The sequence below is a fragment of the Scomber japonicus genome, chromosome 4, assembly GCF_027409825.1.
Source record: "Scomber japonicus isolate fScoJap1 chromosome 4, fScoJap1.pri, whole genome shotgun sequence".
Classification (NCBI taxonomy): Eukaryota; Metazoa; Chordata; class Actinopteri; order Scombriformes; family Scombridae; genus Scomber; species Scomber japonicus.
Window position 1 is genome coordinate 709,015 of NC_070581.1, and position 15,633 is coordinate 724,647.

General features: G+C 36.7%; 1 protein-coding gene across 1 annotated transcript in view; it reads right to left on the reverse strand.

The window, feature by feature from the left end:
• Window positions 1-15,036, reverse strand: part of foxp3b (forkhead box P3b) — a 30,640-nt gene extending 15,604 nt beyond the window's left edge. The window contains exons 1-3 of the mRNA XM_053317169.1: window positions 15,003-15,036; window positions 9,756-9,846; window positions 4,705-4,765 (exon numbers count right to left, since the gene is read on the reverse strand). Coding sequence (XP_053173144.1) covers window positions 4,705-4,765; window positions 9,756-9,846; window positions 15,003-15,036 — 186 coding nt within the window. The remainder of the gene's footprint in view (window positions 1-4,704; window positions 4,766-9,755; window positions 9,847-15,002) is intronic.
• Window positions 15,037-15,633: the final 597 nt, after the last annotated feature.

The following is a 15,633-nucleotide window of genomic DNA, read 5'->3' on the forward strand; positions in this document are numbered from 1 at the left end:
ACATGTAGGATTGTTGCCAAGACAACGCACCAACACTAAACCTACGAAACCCAATCAGTCTGGCTAATATCACAATGTGTACTGTATCTCTTAAAGTGTAGTCAGCCCATAAAGAGATCAGTATAGAGAGGGTTAGGGTTAGGGTTCTTATATAACATCCATACTAGACTTCACCACAGGACTCTACCATACTTGCTCTGCTAACTGTCTACCTTTGGTTTTATGGACCAAACACATGAAATTATCTTCAACACATCCTCCAGATCAACACTCTCGCTTCCCCTGCACAATTCAAGACAATGATCTCAAACCACTTTACCTCAGTGTTTTTTTTAATAGTATCGTCCTCTCGACATCATCGCAAATAAAGGAAACCTCAATGATTTTCAAGGCTTAAATTAAGGTGAGATTGAGAAACAGGCCGTTCACACGCAAGCTGGGACAGGGGGAAAGTTCATTAGCTACATTATTACATCAGATACATCTGTATACAGCTGTGCATTTGTACATTCTGTACATTCTCACAGTGATAATGCTAACTTGCTGACTGCATTAATTTTTATAATGTTCATCATCCAAGTTTGATGTGTTAGAATGCTAACGTTCACTGATAAGCACTAAACAGAAAGAAAGGGATATGGATATGGATATGGGATAGGGTATTTGAACAGTCTGACACAATGCTGGTGTGAAAAAGTCTTGCATTTAAAATGTATCAGCAGCTACATTTACTTAAAGCATTAAAAGTAAAAGAAGTTGTCAGGCTATGATGATATTATATATATTTCATAAAGTACGTTATTAATACTGATGAATCGTTGTGGTTATTATTTGATCTTGAGGAGAGTCATAAGATAAATCTGAGAATGTCAGATAATAGATTGTGTAAGAATGAAATACAATACATAAGTTATAATACATACATTTGGATTGATTGTCGAGAACTTTTTTTCTCATCTTGACATTGTAATGTGAAGTTTAGGAACAGCTGGTTTCATCTTAAATAATGCTGCATCGTCCTAAGATTTGAATCTGAAAAGTAACTAAAGCTGTTAGTTACTATATAACTATAAATTTGCATTAGTGTGTACTGTGTATGCACCTCAGCTGAGCCAACCATGCAATTAAGTCTGAACTGCTGCTCTGATTTATCACTGCATCTGTATTTATATTCATTTATTCATTACTGCCATTTTTATATTCTCTTTTTCTACCCATAGTGTATTTTATGTGTGTCATTGTTTGCTGGTTTATGTTTATTGTCTGTTGCTGTTTTAATGTGTATCATCTACAGAGATCACACAATTCCATTGGACTGCTGTGCAATGACAATAAAGGCATTGAATTGAATTGAATTGAATAAATGTAGAGGAGCATTGGGAGTTATTGGGAGATATTACACTTTTCATTGTTATGTTGCAAATCAAGGTCAATGAAGTTACTATATATGGTTCCTCGCTGGTCTAGGGTAAAACATCCAAGTCTACGGTATATATAAAAACTACATAGTTACCTTACAGAGAGGTGGGGGGGAGGGGGCTATTTTGGATGTTTACAGAGGTTACCAAATACAGTTATTGGCCCAATAAAGGGTTAAAAACAGTACTTAGAGGTTTAAGTAAATGTACTTAAACCTCTCCCTGCTATCATAGTGTATCTTAACGGGCAAACATCACTGTGTTTTTGAGCAGTGATTCACAGCTGTCAGCTGCAGTTCTGATGCTCTAAATGTTTAAATGTGGATTTACAAATGGCGGTGAGACATATCTGAGTTTCGGGGATTTCATTTAAAGGCTGTGTGACCACACAGCCTTGTCGAGCTTCTATCAGATTTACAGTTTTCCACTTGAATTTCTCTTTCATTGAGATGTACACACCACTTTTGGTTTCAAACACGAAAAGTGAATAATACTGTCACTACTACATTTAAAACCAAATTAAAAAGCCTGCTCTGTAACCACTGACTATATATATTGTATGTGATGTGCTATTGTGTGTAGATTTGTATTTTGTATGTGTCCTGTGTGGGGGGTTTTTTGTTGCTTTGTACTGTTTGTTATTGTGTTTTAATTACATGCTGTTCATAAAGTTGGAATAATTTTGTTTTCAGACACATTCCTCTTTTTATTTTCTATTTATACACATCAATAATCACCTTTGACCAGGTGCAATGAGATCAATCAATACAATTTTGAGAATATATACACTTTATCTATCAAGAATAAATCAAGAATAAATCACATTTTCACAATCATTTCATGGAAAGAGGTATAAAATATTTTATTCCAACTGTATGTGCGACCGTGTATTCAGGCGTATAACAGTATAACTCCAAATTAATCTCTATACATCATTTCTGCACCTCATTAATACCTCATCAGTCATTAATAAACTGGTAGTTAATCCTTAATGAGAGAGTGTATTCTTTTAGTTTTTACATTTTTTGTTGATGGCGAAAAAATATTTATAATCACACGATTGAATGATCCGATGTTACATAACAAGTGAAGAACATAATGCTTTCAATAAATGATACCACAAGTGAATCAACAGTATTTATGAATAAATACCAGTCAAACACTCGACAAAAAAAGTGTATCAGCTGCACAAAAACATTTTTAGAAAGTTGAAATATTTTGATTGTGTATATTCTGAATTACATGAGGAGGATTGGGTTTAGGGTTAGAGTTTTGAAGGTGTCTTTTTCTTCTCTCTAATGTAAAAATGGGTCAAATGAGACCCTGAACAGTATGTAAGGGTTAATGTTGACCTACTGAAGGGACTACAGAAGAAAACGAGCAATAATCTAACTCTGCTACAAAACGTCAAATTTTAAAAATGTATGTTTAACACCGCTCATGGTCCCAATAAACACATTACTACTACTACTATTAATATGACACAATAGGAATGTAGAGCGAGAAGTTCACTGCTGCTGGGAGATGTGAAAGTGTTGTGTTTGGAGGTTTTAGCAGGATACTAGAACTAGAGAGGTGAATGTCTGCTTCTTTAGTGGTGATGGGCTGCTGTTTACCTCTGCAGACCCATTTCCTGCTCTGTGCTCAGAAGATGGCTGCAAACTTTTAGAGAAGCTTCCTGAGGTGTTACACAGTCTGCACAGGAATACACACATCTGTACACAGCTGTTCTTATGTTCCTATGAGGCACTTTTAACATTCAGATAGCTCACACGGTCGCATCAAGAAAGGGATTGAGTATTTCACCTAGCTGTAGAACAAACGTACGCTATGACGTCTTTAGGTTGATTTTTGGTCGACAAAGTGTAACGAGCTGTACGTGTTGAGTGTAAAAGAGAAACAAAACCGTTCCTGCTGGTTGATCTGTCTCTGTTGTTTTTCTCACTTTTAAAAAGCAGCATTTCACTCATGGCATCTTATGCTGTCGTGCACCAGAAAATGCACGAGCGGCTCCAGATTCAAAGAAATACAATCTTAATATAAATCGCTCGAGTTGCAGTTTCCTTTTGCTTCCAGTCTTCGTGGAAGCTAAGCTAAGCTACATACACACTGCACATAGAGATGTAGAGATGGAAATTAATATCAGTTTTCTCACCTTGCTCTGGGCGGGACATCAGGATGTCCTCGCTCTTATATGAACACGCAAGCTTTTAAAAATTCAAATATGTTAGAATACTCATGATTTCATTAATGGAGCATTTGAAAAAAAAGAAAGCTTCAGAGCTATTTAGTTGAATTTAGTGAAGTAAAGACTTTACAGTATTTGTGGCTTAAAACAAAACATCTGTCATCACCAGCTGTGACCAGTTCAACCACATCATTAGAATAAGTTTGGAGGGGAACAGAATCCCATAATTCTGTTGTAATGCACAAGAAAAAATGTGTTTATATATAATTTATGCTTTCCTGTCCCTCGTATGTATCATGTGACTCCTTCCTGTCTTTTTAAACATGAGGAAAATCAGAGTCAAAGTGGACGCCGATGATTCTGCTATGCTGGATATTCCTTACCAACATCCTTACAGATATAAAAATATACAGTAGAGCATATTTACATATGTTATTTTGCATTGTATAAAATACCATTCGATCTCAATTAAAGATTTTTTACTGCATTCACAAAATGTAACATCACCCTCTCCTGCTTTAATTTGGGTGTTCTCACAAGATGAATAATATCTAAAGTGTCCCTAAGCATATAGATCAACTTAATAATACTCTGCTTATTTAAATAGAGCTACATGATCATTTGGGTGTGAATGTGTGAAAGAATTTTAGCTCTGCTGCTGAAATTTAATCCGAACTTTTTGATCAAAAAAATCTGCTAACATGCGTGAAGCTATTCAGCAAGAGTTTAGAATCATTAATCACCTTTTAATGAAGCAGAAAACAATGAGATCATGATTTAAATATCATATCAATATAGAGTTTTGGTTCCCTTAACCGAACAAGGCGTTGTTGTTTTTGTGCATTATGTTAATGAATGATTTGAAATATTAGGATATGTGTGACCTGTAAACCACATTCTCTCACACACACACACACACACACACACACACACACACACACACACACACACACACACACACACAAACCAGCACAGACCTTATTCTGCTCTCAATTAATATAATCCCACACATATAAGTCTCATCTCTTCAGTGTGAGCTAATCACTCAGTAATGATCCCAGTTCTAGTTGGAGGTGTGAAAGTAAGACGAGCGCTTACCGTGTTGCCGCCGTGCACAAACTCCTGCTTGCCTCTGTCTTCCTTTTCTTCAAGGGAGATACTTTAAAACGACACAGAGGGGGAGTTATTCCACAGGAAATATGTTTTTTAGCAAATTTAAATAAAAAAAAAAGAAAAGAATGACAGACAGAGCTCACAATCAGAGAGATTTCAGGTTGGAAACACATGAAAAAAAGTTTTAAAAAATAACAAAAAAACTAATAAATGAAGAAAAAAAGAGCAGTAAAATGTGCAGATTTAGGATTAGATTTAGCTCAGTTGTTTAAAAGAAAAAAACTATAAAAATGTAATAGGAATCTATTTGGATCAAGGTGTCTTAGCAGCAGTTAGTGCTGACAGTAGAGTGAAGGTAGGCTCAGACTCACCTGGTGACAGCAGACTCTCACATCAGAGCTGTCATCTATCTACTCAGCATTTATACTGGCAGCAGGAGACGGAGCAGACCATGATTGTCCTTCAGCAAATCAAAACACACACACACAAAAAAAAACTTTCCAAATGTTGCTCTGACAACCTGAAAAAAAAAAAAAGTTTGTAGGAAAATGAATGTTTTGTACCAGAGCAACAACAATAAGAAAAAAAAGAACAGGTTGTTTCTGAGCTAAAGTTCAGTTTGCTTTATGCACAGAAAATAACCGCTTTTTTTCCATCTGCGTGCATGTTTAGTCTGCTCGCTCCACGTGTTCTTACATCAGTAACGCTGCTGTGCTCTCTGGTAAACATCTATTTGTTCAGTTTGTCTCCATCAGCGTTACAGTTCTCACTATTGCTATTTCTCATCAAATGAGGAGAAGCAACATTGGTTTTTAATGAGAATGACTTCTCTCTTTTTGTCCCCCTGCCTTCCAGATTGATTTCTGCATTTAAATCAGTTTGCAGACATTCAATCCGCTGTGGAACATTTTAATTCATGTTCATTGTGAGTGTAGCTGTTGGTAGGTTGGTTCACCAAAGTAACTAAACTATTTCTAAACATTCTTGTTGTTCTGATGAATCCATATCAATTCATTTAGATTTTTTAACAGACTTTTAGGACCACTGCAGTACAGCACAGGCGAATACACACATAACATCTCAACACCTCACTGTAAAGTTTTCTGTTAACAAAAGAAGAAGAAGAGAGAAGAAGAGTTTGTCAAAGGGACCAATGTGTTGGCCAGGTATCCTCAGAGGTCTCCGAGGGGTGTGTGTGTGCGTGTGTGTGTGTGTGTGTGTGTGTGTGTGTGTGTGTGTGCGTGTGTGTGTGTGTGTGTGTGTGTGTGTGTGCGTGCGTGCGTGTGTGTGTGTGTGTGTGTGTGTGTGTGTGTGTGTGTGTGTGTGTGTGTGTGTGTGCGTGTGTGTGTGTGTGTGTGTGTGTAGTTCAATATTATATATTTTCTTAAATTTGCCCTTTAAAAGGCACTTGAAATAAATAAAGTGCTTCGTATCAAAATGTTCAGAACAATCTCTGTTTTCTGCGATATTGGGCACAATGTCAGCCTACAGCACTGTGTCAACACATCATTTAGTCAAAAAAACCTGAATTCTAATTTTAGAAATGTTTCAAATTTAATGTGAAAACATTCCTTTACTTTTGTGGACAAATTGCTTTTGTGCTTCAAATGGCTTTACCAAGGTATTAGGTTTACAAAAGTATTGTAACATATGAATACAATTATATATATACAGTATATATACAAAAAATGTCTAAAATGAAATTTTGTCATGTTGTTTTTTAGAGTAGCAGTGTGGTCTGTCACTCTACTGACAGCAATGTATAAATGGTTTTGTTGAATACATTTAGGTGGAAATGTAACTGCTGCCTGGATTAAGTGGTCATTCATGTGTTGTGAGTGTGGACGGGCGTAAGACTACAAAACACATCGAAATTCATGTCAGAAAAAGAAGCCAGTTTTTTTAACTATTGAAAAGATCCTGTAACAAGTTACTAACCAGTGGTGCTTCCAGCTTGTATGGCGCCCTGGAAACAATTCTAGTATGTAAATATAAATACACATATAAATGAAATAAAGAATCAAATTGTCATGAATTATAATATACTGCTAATAAAAAACAGGAATAAAAGTAAATTGCACAAATCCTATATCACACAAATAGAACAACAAACTTATAAATTGTGGTTTGTTTAGAAGTGTGACTCATTTAGATTTTTGCATCAGTAGCCTACCATACAAAAGTAGGTGCGCTAGATTCTCTGCGCTCCTCCTACATCAGGCTTTCAGTATAGCGACCTGAGGTCAACGTGCACCTGCCCCTCTCCCCCTCTCTTCATCTCCTACTGCTGCTGTGAGATCTTCTCAGCAGGGCCCTCGTTCTAGTTCCCAAGCTAGAACGAGGGTTACTTGACCTACATGGTTACATTATAAAGAGACATGACGTACCAAAAAGTGATTGAAAACCGATGGTTTCTTTGTTTGTTTTGCTGTTGGTGCATGCGCCCCATGCCACTCCAGGCAAGATGCCCATGTCGCCCAAATCTAAATCCACCACCGTTACTAACTTCGTTGCTCTGATTTGCCTCAACAGAACCATAAAACAGGTCAAATCCAGTTGTATTTCGTCAAAACATAGTCAAATTAGTAGTAGCTAAATAAAACTAACTGCGAAAAAGAAAGAATTTTACCTTTTAAAGTGACTTATTATTCCCATCTGTGTCAAAATGATCCTGTCTGTTTATCCCTCGTTCTATTCACTTAAGTTGAATGTGAGCCCATTTTTTATCAATGTCTGACAATTTTGGAGATACTGTAAACGTTTTTAACCAGGCAGGTGGCAGCAATGTCACGGCTCACTAATGAAGCCCATTTTAAACTTGTAAGCGCTTCCTTTAAATAGCTTCAGTTTGCAATCAAACATAACGGATTTCGGATGCGTGCTGGAAACAGTTCATCATTTTTGCACGTGCAGCACGATCTTCCAACTGTGTTCTCGTGTGAATATTGACAGTGTGAGAAAAGCTTTTGACTTTCTGATCCCGCAATATGTCACAGCAATGATGAGGCGACAATTATCTTTTGCTTTTGCTGACGAGGTTCTTGGAGCTGTGCATGTTATACAGTAAAGGATGTTACCCTCTCACTGAATGATTCAGAGTGAAAATCATATTGTCGATGTGCCAGTGATTCACTCCTTCCTCCACTAAAGGTGTGGATGTGGAGGCTTACTCTGCTGATTCAGCCCAGGGTGGGGATGAGAATTTGTGTCATTAGACGTTGACTTATACCGGTGCCATTAATGTTCTGTGGTGAAAGTTCAATTATTTCTAAGAAATTCGTCTTTTTGAGGCTTGAGGCGACGTCAGCTTTCGCTTCATACAATAATTCCATCTGTTGTCTAAATATGGTAAAAAGGTGTCCTGTTTCATTGGGTGTGCTTTCCTCTGAAACCTTATTAACCAATAAACCAATCACCTTTGTCTTGTTTGTCACGAACTTTCAAGTTTTGTGGTTTTTTCTGTGTTTAAAGTACCAGTGAAAAGCACATGCGGTGAGTGTTGTGCGCTGCTGGATCTGTACGGCAGTGCGTTAGTAACGGGACTTTCCCAATCAAATTGCTTTTCTCTTTTTTGCACTTGCGAGGGCCATGCAGGGTCCCTGGGTGTGCAAGCTTGGACACCTGAGAGAAGATGTGTAAGACCAGTCAGATGATCAGACATTATTGGAAACAAGCCAACAGTTTATCCAGATGATCTAAACAGAAAATAAGGGTAAAACTGAAAGTGAGGCAATCTGTATGACAGAAACTGTGTGCTTGCAGTCGTGTGGTGGTAGCTGACAGTAAGTAGTTTGCAGGAGCTTTGGGAAAGCTAGCTAGCCGTCAGAGGCCAGGATTTCCACAGCGTCACTTTATTCTACAATACCTATCAAGCAAAACAGCCCCAGGTCTCCATGGCAAACTGACAGATGAGTATAGGTATCATACTCATACCCACTAACAAAACAGTTGCAGTTAGCTACACTTTCTCTTCCAATTCAGTATGACTGACTTGTTAAGAGTAATGTTCCTGTGTTCCCCAGAGATCAGTTACTAAGAGAAACCACGTGACTTTTACTTTCTTAGCACTAGCCATCTGTTTTATGGGATATGTTAATGCAAAGAACTGTATAAATCTCTTCTGTAGGGCTAGTTCTGATTGTTCTGATCTATTAAAACAGGGACACAGAAGATTTTTCTCCCTTTAAGACTTTAATGAACTTGAGGAACAGCTTAAAACATGGGTGAGCTTATACGTGTATGGTTCTAATAATATTATTCAAGCTATCATACAGCATCATACTGTATATGCACTAAATCTTAAAACGCTATTCATTGCATAATCTTATCACAGTGTATCTACCCTGACATGTAAACAATGCACTAATTAATACAAACGTAGAGAATGGGCATTCAGACACTCAAGCTATCAGGTGCAGAGTCTAGCAAAGTATGCTAACTAGCTTAAGATAAATCACCATCGCTACCATGAGGTCACAACAATTATCATCTACTACAACAACCATATTAAATGAACTGATAAGTGATACAACTCATAGGTCTCAATGACACACACATGCAGTCATAAAGTCATAACTGACATCTTACCTGTCTTGCTCTAGCTATGCTGATAATACAGTATTGTTCATACTCTCTTCTCCAATTCAAGCCATGTGTGCCTTTAATGTTCTTCAGAGACCTTCCGCTAATTCGACAAAATGAACACATGCCTTTATCTCACATCTCCCTGCCGCCAATACAATGGTAGTGAAATTGAGATTGTTCCGTCCTATGAAAATGAGTTGCTCATGTTTTTCTCTTGAGGACAGAAAACCACACATAGTCCATCATGTCTGTGCTTGAGTATGTAGATATAATTTGCTGCCTTCATCTCGAAAAAGCCTGATGCAGTTTACCACTGGGCCCTGCCTTTCATTACAGGAGAGAAAATATATCTCGTTCATCACTGTAACAAGAGAGAACTACACACTCTCACTGTTGTTTCTAAAGCTGCTTCACTAGATCACATATTTCCTCACATGTAAATCTACATTTACATGTAGACGAACGTCAGAGCAGATCCCAGATCTGGCTCACTCTTAATACCACACCAGTAAAAAGTGATCTTGGACAGACTGCCCTTCAGTCCTTTTTTAACATACACATACACATGTTATGAATTATGAAGAAAAATAAAACATGAAAGTCTCATTCTATGTGATGAATTTAAACATCATTACAGACGTGATACTGGCTCTGTAATCATTTCTGTCTTTCCAGCTGTACTCATATCTCTTGCAGAAGAGATATTGATCTCAGTAAGACTACCTCATTAAATAAAGATTAAAGACTCAAGTTGTTTTCCGTCCTTTAAACTGTTCATCACTAGAGCCCCCATCGGCCGAGGCAAGACCGTCTCTCCATAAGTAAACACATCACAGTGCATTTAAACAGTCAGAGACATAGACACATGACATACTTTTGTGTTCAGGAGAAGCTTGGCTAGTAAACTAGCATATCTGATCGATTCCTAGGGATTAAGAGGTTAAAACATGTCTGATCATCTGACTGCTTATCTTCTGCCCTGCCCTGTCACTGTGTTAACACATCACAGCTATTAATCAGTGATGACAGCACTGCTTAAGCAGCTACATCAGCTATCACTATCTGTGTGCTCTGCATTTTTAATACATACAAGTAACACAATTCACTTGCACTATTAGTGATGAGCTGGTAATATACACTACTTTAACAATGAGGTCTAAAAATTCACTCCAAACACTGTCGTTAAGCTTTCAGTTAAAAAAAGTAGTGGAAGCTGTATGCTAAGCTTTATTAAGCATTATGAGAATTGATGCTTTTTGACAATAAATGTCTCATTTTTTATTTGAAACTCTTGACAATTATTATTTCCTGGTGTCAGAATGATTGTTCTGTGTATACTCATCATGTCAGTAATTTTCAGTATCAACAACCTCAAATGGTACACCAATGCAATTTTGAAGAGGAAGCATTAAAAGCAGTGAGCGGGGGGAAGCCCAGTAACATGCTGTATGACATTCTAAGGTGTAAACATCTTGTTCTGAGGTTATTTTCTGTGTTGTCAAAGGTCATCTCACACATAGAATGCCACCGAGCGGAAGCCCTGAGTCCTTTTCGAATGTCAATTTCCTCTAGAAAGTTCTGCAATTATTATTAACCTTATTAGGTAACCTGTGTTTTGGGGACTTTATCAAATGGCCTGCACTTTCTGTTCTTTTTTCTGTATATGAGATGTCTTTATACACGTTATAACAGTAACTGGGTGCATGTAATTAAACTATTTGAATATGTCAGTGAAACTCATCTGAGGAAAAGTTTTATTGTGTTATATACTGAATATCTCACTCGATGACTCATCTAATAAAATGTGACTTCCTGCTGTAATAACCTTCACACAGAAGTCCATCCTCGTTATCGTTCCCTCTGATAATCCAGTTCAGTTGAGAAGTGAGTGCCTGCTGTGTGTTAGCTCATCTGTTCATCATCTGAAACTGTTTCTGCTCAGTGGCAAACGATTCCTGCACGTCCTCTCTGTGTTTATGCTCAGACAGCAGACTCATTTTCTTTACTAGTTGACACTTTTTGGAGTTTCTGGAAAGGTGAATATGAATGCACGAGGCGGAATATGTATTTAGCTTTAAGCTGATTCGTGGTTAACACACTAAGCATTTGTTTCGACCAGGGTTATACAGTAACCCTAACCCTTATGTGGAGGTGTTTGCAACCCGTTACTAAGTGCAACTTTCAATTTCTGAGGAAATCAAGCGTGGAAAACGTTTGCCAGAAGAATGACTACTATCAACTTTTGATAGGTGATGGTCACAGATGCCATTTTTAACACTTCAGTGTGAGCTTTGTTTTAAGAAGCATATTTTTCTTTGTGCACATTTAAACAACAACAAAAAAAGTACATTAGAAAATAACACAATTAGCTACTTTTTAAGATGATTGGGAATGATCATATATAACAGGTGACTTTTTATAACCAAATCAGCTAGAAAAAAAACTCAAGAAAAAAGTTGCATCTAGGGCTCTTCTTTTTTTCCTTTTCTTTTTTTTTTTTTATCTTAGCTTTGGATCTGGTTTGGATTGTTGTCAGCAGTGTGAAACAGCTTCTTTCTGTCAATCCACTACTGAAACTAAAATGATTCAGAGGTGGACCATTACACAGCTGGAGTCTTAACACAGCTGGAGTCTAGCTGACAGTCCAGTCCAATAGCAACAGCATAGAGGGGCTGCTTGCTGGGCTAAAAAGTCACATGACAAGTTGTTGTAAGCAGTTGCTCTGCTGGTCAGACAACATGTTTCACTTTAGACAATGACATACAGTTCTTAATGGTGCCAACACATATATTTTAGAAAATTGAGTTAAATGAAAAGTCTGTCCCACAATTAATTAATTTGTAATAAATTAATATATTGAATTGATTCAGATACATTTATCAACTAAATTATATTAAAGGAATGTATGTTTTTAACATTATATCAATATATTATATATAAGTTATTATACTATAATAGCATATGTTTAATTAGATTGAAAGGAAATAAACTCAAATGTATGGCAGGATTCCCAGTAATCCAGTCAGACTCTTTGCTTCATCATGAATATTTATTAATATGGATGACTTATACTCTTTTATGACATGAACAAAACTCTCCTTGTTGAATCATCAGCATAAAAGATGAAAAAGTAGGTTAGAAAACATCTGGTTTGATGAAATGTCAAAGACTCAGGCCTGTGTTCATTTTGTGTCACTATTGAACAGATTTTACAACCTGCAATTTAAATTCATTCTCTACCTGATTCTGGGTCGATTGAGAATCAGTTCTGCAACTATGGCTCCTTTGAATTGTCTTCTCCTCTGACCAGCCTCTTCTCCATAGTTACACTGGCTTAAACTCATGGATTTACTATACTGAAATCATCAGAAAAAAATTACTCAGAAACAAAGTTAAAATAATCTGATTTTAACAGTCAGAACAGGACATGCTGATGTGTTTATACGTCATTTTATGTTTGACAGCATTATTCAAAACATTTATTTTGAAGTGCTTCAATAATTACAATTCAGTGACTATTTTTCATTTAATACAGATGTTTTCATTTTCTGTGCTGTGTGAGATTTGAATGCATAAAATGAGTTCAGCGTTTTGAAAACTGAGCCAAAACACTTGTGACATAAACGTTATTATATTTATATTCAACATGTGGTTCAGTCATATTCTATTTATCTTTGTTGTGCTTTACTCAGTTTTGCTGCTGACATCTTTGCATCCAAAAAAAAGATTTTTATACATTTCATGCGGCCGTTAATATTCAGTTTCACTTGCTTGAAACTCTTTTTTCCTTTTTTTGTTGTTTCTGCTTCACTTCTTCTTTTGCATCTCTGTTTTACGATTTTGAAAAGTGTCCAAACGCTGTCTTTGTAAAGTGTTTGGATACAGTAATGAAACGTATAGGGTGATACGGTGTAAAAGAAATGTGGCATCGTAGTATGTTAAGTGCTCCCCACTTCTACATCAGATTCGGTGGTTTTCAAATCGTCTCATTTGAATGATGAATCATGGAAACACGAGATAAAATCACGATTTACATATTTCATCATTTTTTCATCCTTTCATCATTGAACCTTAGTAACAGCTATATTGCTCATGACACATATGTTAAATTGAGTTTTTTTGATCTAAATTCCATGTTTTGTGAAAGTACAATGAATGATTTCTAAATAATATTTTTATGAAATAGATTTCATTATATTGATTATTCATTATACATAGAGCTGGAACATAATAACCAGTGTACATGTATATCATGTGCAATCTAATACAGCTTCTGATTTTAGTCTGTGTCAACACCCAATTACCATACAACATCAACACACTGTACAATCTCTATTCATTATAGTGTATCAACTCAGCTGTTTGCATTAATTCACTAGTATTAGACATGCACTTTTTTACTCAGGTCATCTTATGAATGAAAAAAGAGTTTTTAACTTATGAGCATACTTTGAGTTATTTACTTTAAGGTACGTAGAAGTTGTTAAGTTTAGTTACTTTTAGATATTTATATTATTCTTGTTCAAATTATCGCCTCAAGACGCCTCATTTTTCTTGTACAGTGTATATGAATGCTAATCAGGATCCTGGTGTGAGGAAAATTAGTGTGACCGAAGTCAAATGTAAGAAATGTTTATAATGGGAAATTTGTCACCTTGAAATTTTTTCCACTTTTTGCTCTAACAGTTGACTAACTACACCAAACTCACTTTCAATCCTTGTTTGGTTTCACACTGAATATCTTCCAAAAGATTCAAACAGTGACATTATAAAAGTTTTTGTTTACATTACAGTTTGTATTTTGGAGAAAGCTCAGCCTTTTCAGATAACGTAACATTAAAATCAAACACGTTTATATGTGGTTCATTTACAGTTCAATATAGAAATCTAGTATCTTGATATTTTATCTAATTTCATTTACAAGCTCACACACAAATATTCACCTGGGAAAAATGCTCTTCGTAATCTCATTTACTTAATTAGGTAACAGTGCATGTGCGTGTGTGTTATCATCATTACAAAGGGACTTCAATCCTGTGAAACGGCTACATATTCTCCCACACTGTCTACCTACTACACCGCTGTGAAAGAAAGAGTGTCAGTTGTTTTAATTTTCAGAATTTTCTGGGTCAAATTGTGGCCCATGGTGTCTGCGCTAACAAAAACAATTAGGTGAGTCACACTTAAAATTCCCTTTTCACAATCAAATAACCTAATGTGAAAGTGAAAATATCATTTTGAGCTTGTTGGAGCTGGTTTGAATCAACGAGGTCATTACCTGCGGTTCCACGCCAATGCAATGACGCATGTCCAGTGAGACTGGCCCTGACTGTTCCATCCACATGTAGCATATTCAGAAGCATCAAACTAAACTTATGATACTTGAGAATGACGTTTCACTCTCGATCTTGTGAATAGCATGAAACCAGATAATCCGAACGAGGGGGACGGACCTGCTTTTTCTGGAGCTTTCACCCACATCCTCATTCTTCTTCAGAAAGGGAAGTCTCCTCAGGAGTCAACAAGTGCAGAACCTTGGTCACATGATAACAGGCGGGTGTAGACGGTCTCTGGTGTTACATATGAGGGTCCTCCTTGACCTCCCTGTGGTCATCTGCTGACCTCTGGTCAATGACCTTTGACCTCTTCTCATTGGATGCTGTGAGCAGTGTCTGATGTGGTCTGTTTCCAGTGTTCACCTGGTCTCTTCTCCAAGGTGTTTGCCGAAACCATTCTCTACATTCTATAAAATCAATAAATCAATAATGAGGGCTGTGCATTTTTCTATCATTATCCTAAGGTTTCTTGCTTTCTTATTTTCTGTGAGGATTTCTCAAATGACTGTTCCAAGCTGGATTCAGAAAATTCTGTTAACGATGCAAAACTTGTCATAAATAGCTAGTTTCAACTCGATGAATGCCAATGAATAAGAAGGTGTGTGGGAGATCTGATCTGCTGTGTTTCACTTTCATTCACAAAAACAAGATTCACACATGTTGGGAGATGAACAGACAATCACATAACACGATTATCAGTATCGACCACATTGCGTCAGAAATAATGGTTGGATATGAAGGTGGGTGCTGTTAAACATCAGTAGTCTTTGATTAAGATGTTAATATGATGTGAAGATATTATACACTATCTGAACAGAGGATGATCCTGAACATGACCAGCTGTCTGAAGGAGGTAGCTGTCCAAACAACTAACTGTTACTGAACTGTAACCCACAATAAAATCGGATCATTTAACCCTTTACATACTGTTCATATTCTGGTTAGGGTTAGGGTTCATGTCTGCACCAATTCACGTTCATAAACTCTACATCAG